General features: G+C 44.2%; 1 protein-coding gene across 1 annotated transcript; it reads left to right on the forward strand.

Moving 5' to 3' along the window:
- The first annotated feature begins 1,723 nt into the window (after positions 1 to 1,723).
- Positions 1,724 to 6,103, forward strand: LOC310859708 (GTPase IMAP family member 8-like). The gene is made up of 5 exons (XM_083766399.1): positions 1,724 to 2,383; positions 2,766 to 3,464; positions 3,872 to 4,696; positions 4,788 to 4,898; positions 5,075 to 6,103. Exons 1-5 carry the CDS (start codon positions 1,831 to 1,833, stop codon positions 5,338 to 5,340), a joined length of 2,454 nt encoding a protein of 817 aa, XP_083622525.1. The 5' UTR covers positions 1,724 to 1,830; the 3' UTR covers positions 5,341 to 6,103.
- Positions 6,104 to 9,168: the final 3,065 nt, after the last annotated feature.

Genomic DNA, 9,168 nt, shown 5'->3' on the forward strand with positions numbered 1-9,168 from the left:
TGCTGCGCTCTGGGAAAACAGAGCAGACCTGTGGTATAATCTGAGTTATATGGGTCCTTGAAATGAAAAGGTTTGAGATCCACTAAATGGAACAGAGCCTTAGTATCATCGGTAACACCTTTGAAGGATGTACTGTAGAGTGTACAAATAGTTTCCTGACCTCCAGGAATGAGGATATTTTGATTATCGAAGGCCATTCCTTACTGCTGTTATGGTAAGTATATTCAGGAGGTAAAACATTCTCATGAATCTAAAACAAATATGACATAAGAAGGAGTGAAGTCTGTTGAAATATATTAACAAAGGGGTCATTCACAGATGATTACGCAGAGCATTTATTTATATAACAACTGCCTTGGCTTTTAAGTCTAAGATTATATATAGGCCTACAGTGTAAACATATTTGTTGACGTTTTTCGATCCCATTTTAAATGAATGGCATTCTTCAGGAATCAATACCCTGACTGAGACACTTTGCTATAAAAAATCACACCCTTGTAAAGTGAGGGGCGCTCTTATCATACATCATCATACATCATCTCATTCCGGCCAATCAGAATCATTGGACGACCTGCTCTACCTCTTGAGCCACAGTATTTACACAATGTTTGTGTTTGAACAAACACTCAAAGATGGATGGTCATTCGTTGTCAATGGCATTCAATGTTTGTCTTAAGACAATGTTTGTGTTTACACAAATTTACCCTCAAAGCTGGACATAGGAGCTAGGGACTAGTGCCCCTCAAAAATGACTGCAGTAGTCTTCCCTGAGAAGATTTTAGAGATGGCACAAACAGCATGTTATTGTGACTGCAGGTCGCCGTTACCTATGAAATCGTCCATTTCCCGTCAGTCAGTCAGTTAGTCACCGGCAGCCGGCGAAAACTATAGTTCTCAATAGGCCTGAAAATTAAGTTCCGGCCCTACCTGGGCCCTCATCAAACCCTGTACACTCAAGACACTGCCCCTGCTGCCACCCTCCATATATGGAGCTGACCTGTTCTGACATTCAATATGTTGATCTGACCTCATCAAACCCTGTACTCTCCATATATGGACAGCACATAATTCATTCCATATGTTGATCTGACCCCCCATGCCAAAGCGCCATGTCCATCTCCATATATGAAGATCAAAACACTGACCTCATCAAACCCTGGATACTAGATAGCCATACATGGAGAAGACTATGTCAGATCACCTATGTTGATCTTATACTTCATCAAACCCTTAGATCTCCATGGAGCTGACCTGTTCTGACATTCCAAATGTTGATTCCTCCCCACCCGTCCTTCCTTTTCGATGTCTCCCTTTTCGACTGATACCTGTCCATTCATTCTAGACAGGCCCGTCCCAAAGTCATTAGGGCTCGGCAGCCGGCAAAAACTATAGTTACACACACACACACACACACACACACACACACACACACACACACACACACACACACACACACACACACACTCACTCACACTCACACACTCACACACTCACATGCGCGAGAGCGCACACACACACACACACACACACACACACACACACACATAGTGTATACATAAATAGTGTATACATAAATAGTGTGTAAATGTTTTATATGTGTTTTCTATGTCTTGTTTTAACAAACACTTACCTTTCACCTTTTTTATTTTGTGGAATGTATTCATTTTGTCTTATACAGAGACAAAAGCGAGCATCACTCTGTCCGAGGTTAGAATCATTCTGATCGGTGGGATATGGTCTGGAAAGAGCTCATCAGGAAACACCATACTGGGAAGAGAGCGGTTTGAGTGTGGCCGTACCAGAACCACCCAGTCCGAGCTGAGACACGAGATGGTGGACGGGAGGGTGCTCAGCGTGCTCGACACCCCGGGATGGTGCACCTCCCTCTCGTGTGCCGAGATCCCAGAGGAGGACAAGCAGAAGTTCAAGCTCCACGTGTCCAGGTGTCTGCCCGGCCCGCACGCTTTCCTCGTCGTTGTTCCTATCGACACGCCGTTCACCAAGGCACAGAGGAAAACCCTAGAAGAACACATGAATCTCCTGGGCGAGAGGGTTTGGGCGAACACCCTAGTGCTGTTCACGCGTGGGGACTCCCTCGAGGGCATGAGCATAGACCGGCACCTGGAGAGTGGGGGGGAGGAGTTGTTTTGGTTAGTGGAGGAATGCAGGCACAGGTACCATGTCTTCAACAACAAGGACAAAGGTGACGTGTCCCAGGTCACCTCACTACTGGGGATGATAGATGAGATGGTGTGTTACAACGGTGGTTACTATGAGGTAGACGAGCCTCTCTTTCAGATGATTGAAATCAAGCAACGGGAAGCAGCCCAAAGAGCAGCAAAAAGATGTCAGAGGGCCCAGGAGCAGAGTTTACAGATTCCAGGTACGATGTACAACAGTCAAAATAGATGTAGGCCTTGAGGACTCACTCGTAATTCAGACCTAATTCATTGTCTCAACAATTTCATTTTTACGGTATGCTCCCGACACCCAGATTACCCAGATTAAAATGCTCCCGACACCCAGAACAGACGATCTACAAGCTCAGTTTCTAGATCATTTTCACGTTCTATTTTCAGCGTGTGACACCATCATACGATACGATGAAGTGCAAATCGGGCTTAAAAGTGTCATCTCGTCACAAATCTTTGGCCTGAACCAGGCATTCGTTACTGACCCCAACAATACACGTTCAACTTTTATTTTCATTCCTAATAATGAACATTCTGCATTCTTATATCACTACGTTTTGTCTAATTTGCCAGAGGTCCCGAGTCGACTCCCAGAGCTCAGACTGGTTCTGCTGGGAAGCCGACGTGTCGGGAAGACCTCCGTAGGGAACACCATCCTGGGGATCAAGGAGCAGGACGACGAGAAGAGCACGGCCCTCTCGGTGGTCCGCCAGGGTTTCGTCAACCAAACCGCTGTGATCCTGGTGGACACACCGGGCTGGTGGAAAGACTCTTCTGTCCAGGACACCCCTGGACTGATCAAACAGGCAGTCACAAGCAGCTTGTTCAAGTGTCGCCCCGGGGCCCACGCCTTCCTGCTGGTAATCGATGCGGACGCGTCGTTTGACAGTAAGCACAGGGAGGTGACGCTTGGACACCTGGAGCTGCTTGGCGAGCACATGTGGAGGTATACCTTGGTGGTTTTCACCAGAGGGGACTGGCTGGGAGCCAAGACCATAGAAGAGCACATCGAGGGAGGAGGAGGAGACCTGCAGGCTCTGGTGGACAAATGTGGCAACAGATACCACGTCCTTGACAACACGAATACACACGATGGCACCCAGGTCATAGATTTGATGGAGAAAATCCACGGAATGCTTGCTACGAATGGCAACAATCCTTTTATTCCAGATAAGATCATCTATCTGAGCATGGAGGATAAAAGAAAGGCAATGGAGCAAGGGGTGAAACTGCGGGAGGCTAAAGTCAGTACAGAAAGAGAGAATCGCAAAAGTAAGGTTTAGAATTACTTTTCAAAATGAATGTTACTTTAGTGTAAAAATAATTTGAAAATATATGAGCTTTTAAAGGAAAACTTCACCCTTTTCAACTTAATGTCCATCTATGATGGTCAATAGAGATGATGTTTATTCTGGTTCCGTGTCTCAGAGGTGGCCCGTGGTAAGCTTGAAATTCCCAACAAAGACATAATCGGCAGGTAACTGTTTGAGCTGTCCACATTCATCATCTGAGACACAGTGAACAGACAGAAAAGGTACCACTGTGCACCTTTAAGTGTTCCTTAAATATAATTTGAATTGAAACAATTGAAATACCTGTATGTGTCACTGTTTGGTTTCAAGTAGCTACAGCATGCACGTTTTTCAGTATATAATGGCCTAGTGTTCTTCTCTTCTCAGGATCCAGAAATGAGCTACAGGATATCAGGGTAGTGATGCTAGGCCCGAAAACAGCAGGAAAGAGTGCAACAGGAAACATCCTCCTTGGCAGGTGTGTCTTTGCCACACACAAAACCGAGCGCTGCCAGGACAAGACGTCAATAGTTGGCGGCCAACTCATAACTGTGATCGACACCCCTGGCTGGTGTAATGATATTTCACTGCGCACTCAAGAGATGGACAGAGAGATCGTCCAAGGTGTGTCTCTCAATCCTCTAGGAGTCCACGCTGTTCTGCTGGTCGTTTCCATGGACGTGACGTTCACAGAGGCTCATCGGAGGGCGGTGGAGGAACACATGGGCCTGTTCGATGACAGTGTCTGGATTCACACGCTGTTGCTGTTCACCTACGGAGACATGATGGCGGGTGTACCAGTGGAGGAGTACATAGAGAGGGAGGGCTCCTCCCTGCACTGGGTGGTAGAGAAGTGTCAGAACCAGTACCACGTCCTTGACAACACGAAGACGACAGACGAGGCCCAGGTGACCAGGCTGTTTGAGCTGATAGCGGAGATGGTGACAGTGAATGACAGCCGGCCGTTCAAGCCTGACATGAACGATGTCCACCAGAGGCTTGAGGAAAAGTTTAGAAGGAAAGAGGTGAAGAGACAGGAAGAGACGAAGGAATGTCTGGAGCAGAAGTACAGGAAGAAGGAGCTGGAGCTGATGGCAGGATTCAGGCGAACGCTTGTCAATCTGCAAAGCGAGATCAGTGGAGGAGAAACCCTGCCCACTCCTCGGAAAATGTCCACAATCGGAGCGGGAGGACCAAGGCGGAAAATGTCCAGTGAGTATAGCATAGTGGGGGTGATCTTTCATTATGAATAAACGTAAATTCAACTGTTTTTGAATCATTCATGTTGATGATCTGTTTGCAGTTGTTGACATGGCCAAAGCAATTGGTGGAAAGAAAAAAGAAGAAGGCACCGAGAAGAGAATTGCTGAGGAAATTGAAACTTTGGACAAAGAGATGCAAAGCCTCAATACTAGTAAGTAATACCAAATGTATGTGCTGTAACATCTTGTAGATCAGCTACAGTATTTTCTGTGTATAGAATGTCAGACGACGAACTCTAACTCGGGCTTAAGATCACGTGTTAGTTAGTATTCATGACCATGACACAAAAATACTTTACTGTGTCTGTGTGCCTTGGTTTATGTACAGTGATTGAAGCCACCACTGGATGTTGTCCGCAGGACACACCAAAGCCAGCCGTCCTACAGCAGCGCCGACTGTCGATCATTGGAGCCATTGGACTGCTGCCACCCGCAGCCGACCCACAGCAGCGTAAAATGCCAGCCATCGGACCACCACCCCCAGCCAGCACAAAGGAGCGTCGAATATCGACACTCATTGGAATGCTGCCACCTCAAGACCAAAACTCAAAACGTAGACCTAGTCTTTTGACTGAAGAAGTTGCAGCAATGTAAAAAAAAAAGTCAAATGTGATAGTTTGCCTACAGCAGTGGTTCCCAACCGGTGTGCAGAGCCAGAGGGCACACTGGTGTGAGACAAGTCCAGGTGTGCCTTGGGATTTTGTGTCAAACTCATATTATTCTGCAATGTACAACTTTCCAATGGTTCTGAATTATCTTTTAATTTACTATATCGGTACGTTGTGCATCATTTACCAATACAGTCTAGAGGGGAATTATATACCCCAAAATGTCAACCTGTTGTACCTATTTTTGGCATGTCATTATAGATAAATATTTATTTTAGGTTTTTGCCACCAATTTGTAAAAATACAGAAAGAAGCCGCAATTGTTGCTATACCAGTTCTGCCTTTTGACATGCCCATTAGTGTGTCTTAACACTGGCCAACTCATGAGTAGTACTCTATATTGTTTGTACCAGACACATAACAATAACATTACATAAATAACAAACAACATAACAATACATTAGTGTTAACACAAATAAGATGGAGGGAAGGGAACAGAAGTATGAGATGCTATAAAAGTTCTGTAAAACCAGACATTTAGCCTACTGTGCTTTCTCACTAAACGTTTAATTCACACTGTTAACATTAAGCTGATTTTAAACCAATGTACACTTAAATTATGCACTCAACAATATTCAAGAGCATTACAAATGTATAAGTCTACATAGCCAACTACAAAATCAATCTTTTCCCATTGCAATATAAGTTAAGGTTGGTTAATTGCTGAATACAATAAACAAATGCAACTACTCTGTCCATTGTGTTTATAACCATTTAATAAGAAATATAGACAAGCTTACTGCTTCTATACAAACTCTTCTTCCGGCTAATTCACATCAGGGTCACCACAGCGGATCATCTGTTTCAATTTACTTCTGTACTTCTGCATTCAGCATCTTCTTCGGACGACAACGCATCCATGAACGTATACTAGGGAGTCGGGACTTTAAAGGTTTTATGACATTCATTTTCATTTATTTTTCTTTTTTCTTTTAGGTTTTATGACCTCAATTACACCCAAAAAACCTGAACTTTGAACATTCAGTGGATTTTCTGTGGTCTGAAGTTTTCTTTGGGGTTTTTTGGGCCTTTTGAGCTACAATGAAAACAGGCAACACAGTGAAACAGTGACATCTGCTGGCAAATCCCATTGACATATATGGGATTTGCAGTAAGTGATGTCACTTACTGCCGGCAAATCAGAGCACCTGTTTGAGCCAGAAAACCCCAGATCACAGAAAATCTACTGAATGTTAAAAGTTCATGTTTTTTGGGTGCAATTGAGATTAGAAAACCTAAAAAAAACAAGAACAATTCCAAAACCTTTTTTTTAATGTCACAATCCCTTTAAGCAACAACTAGGGGTGTCAAAAAATCGATTCGAATTAGAATCGCGATTCCCGTTATGAACGATTCAAAATCGATTCATAATTTCCACAAAAAATGTTTTGGTTACAGTTACAGGAGTTTTCACTACATGGTGTTTGTGATATGAAATGTAAGCTTACCCTAATCACAGTAAACAACATGTCTTCAGTCATTTTCAAGTTACTGTAGTATAGTCACTTCAGTTGGCTGGAGTAGATTGTGATGAAATCCTATGTATTGAATCGAGAATCCATTTGAATAGAGAATCGTTTTGAATCTGGAAAAAAATGCTTTTGAATTAAAAAATCGTTTTTGGATTGAGAATCGAGTTGAATGGAATCGTGACCCCAAGAATCGGAATCGAATCGTGGGACATCCAAAGATTCACAGCCCTAGCAACGACTGTTTTCAGAACGGTTCCACTAGGTGGAAGTACGGTGGCTGTGACGCAATCGCTGTAGCTGTCAAACAAGGCTCCAGAACTCCCAAAACAAACTGGTCAGGCTCCTACTTGGACTACCGAAACCCCCGAACCCACCGAACCCCTGCCCACTTTGACAGGCTGGAATGGTTTAGGGTCGACGACAGAGTACAGCATCTTGCAATGGGTCTGGTCCACAAGATTCGATACACCACCAAGATACCCATGTATACCTGTCTAGATACTTCCTTAATGTTAACAAAGTCCACACACAACACCAGAGGGAGTGCAACAAACCATGTACAACCCAGATTCGGCACAAACAAGGGACTAAATTATTTTAGCTCCTATGCCACCAAAATGTGGAACGCCCTACCAACAGTCATTAAGACATGTGAATCCCTTGACTCCTTCAAAACCGCTCTCAAAGGGCACGGCTGCAATTCGAAACTGGCCCCCGTAAAATCGGAACCTCCCCCCCCCCCCCCCACCTTTGTTTTCCCCCTCACTGTATATGTTTCTTTTCCCCTTTTACCTCCTTTATGATGAATTACTGTTCTGTTCTGTTCTTTGGCTATAAGCAGTGTCTATTTGTACGTCTCTAATTGTTTTGATGAATTGAACAAGGTGGACCCTCTTGTAAACAAGTGTAATGCTTTGTTGGGTCGTCCACTCACAGTTAACAGTCTTTGTATTGAGTTGTGCTTGAAATGTACTGTAATTCTGCAAACTGTTATATAAATATTTCAATCAATCAATCAATCAATTACATGCACTGGACATGATCAGCAGTGGAAAGAGGAAGGTGTTGGAGCAATCTGTGTTATTCTAAAACCATTTTAATAAATAAATAATATGACATGGTAGCCTATTAGTGTTATTTCTTCATTCAGAACATGCCAACACATTACACAGCATAAGAGAGGTGATGGAGCAATCGGTGTAAATGTATGACAGCTATAATTTCAATAAACATGGTTATGGCATGGCAGGGCCTCACTCACACCTATACATCTAGCTGCAACAACAATGTTGCATGGTAGATGTAAACAAAGGGTAATTGGAAATTAATTGCGAGCTGGCAACAGTTAACAAGTCTCATGCATCAGCTATACAACTTTGTTGTGCAGGTGTGAGTGAAACCTAAGGCTTCACTCACACCTTTCGATCTAGCATACAACATTGATGCATGCTAGATGCATGCTAGATGTAAACAAAGGGTAAGTGTCAATGCATTTCCAATGGAAGTCACATGGTTTGACACAACATTTTTGTTGCACGGCTTTCGGCTGTGTTTCGACTGCCCCCCTCCCACTCATACAACACAAATGTTGTGTCAAACCATGTGACTCCCATTGGAAATGCATTGCGAGCTTGCATCAGTCAATAAGTCTCATGCATCAGCTATACATCAATCTGTTGTGCAGGTGTGAGTCAGGCCTTAGTGTAAGACCTACACTTAGGCTTCACTCACACCTGCCTTTTTTTGTTAAACCTAGTGTTAAATATAATATTATATGGGCCTGGGCCGCTGCCGTAGCGGTCTGGGCACCTATAGCCAGCTTGATCGCGTCGCGGGTTAGAATCCCGATCCTGACGACCTTTACTGCACTTCCCATCTCTCTCTCTCATAGTCAGTCTACTATTCTCAGTGCTTATAAATATAATGTTTACGAGAATAATAACAAAATACATACATTAATGGATGCACCTGGGACGTATCCTCAGTGATGTATCCCAAGGTCATCGGGGTTTCGGGTCTCGCAACATCATACCCCTCACTCAGGTGACCCAGCCGGGAGTGATCAAGTCCCGACTTACGTCCCAGTAGCTACCCTCGATAAGTCCCATTAGGGAAAAACCAGGGCCACACAATCCGTTCCTCCTGAACTACTCTGCCGGGACTGGGAGGTACCATTCTGGCACATGGAAGGACTAGGCTCTGTGGGTTGACACCTGTCCGGGCCCCTCCTACGTCTCACTAGGTCCACTCCTGCTCTAGCCTCTCACCAGGTCAGGCCCAGT

Source organism: Protomyctophum parallelum (genome assembly GCF_964188405.1).
Source record: "Protomyctophum parallelum genome assembly, chromosome: 6".
In the NCBI taxonomy this organism is placed as follows: domain Eukaryota; kingdom Metazoa; phylum Chordata; class Actinopteri; order Myctophiformes; family Myctophidae; genus Protomyctophum; species Protomyctophum parallelum.

Bases quoted from the DNA above. Each gene is read 5' to 3' on its own strand.
- LOC310859708 (XM_083766399.1), top strand. From the start codon at position 1,831: ATGGTGGACGGGAGGGTGCTCAGCGTGCTCGACACCCCGGGATGGTGC. The intron at 3,465-3,871 runs GTAAGGTTTAGA...TTCTCTTCTCAG, and splicing joins AGAAAGAGAGAATCGCAAAA to GATCCAGAAATGAGCTACAG. The intron at 4,899-5,074 runs GTAAGTAATACC...GTTTATGTACAG, and splicing joins GATGCAAAGCCTCAATACTA to TGATTGAAGCCACCACTGGA.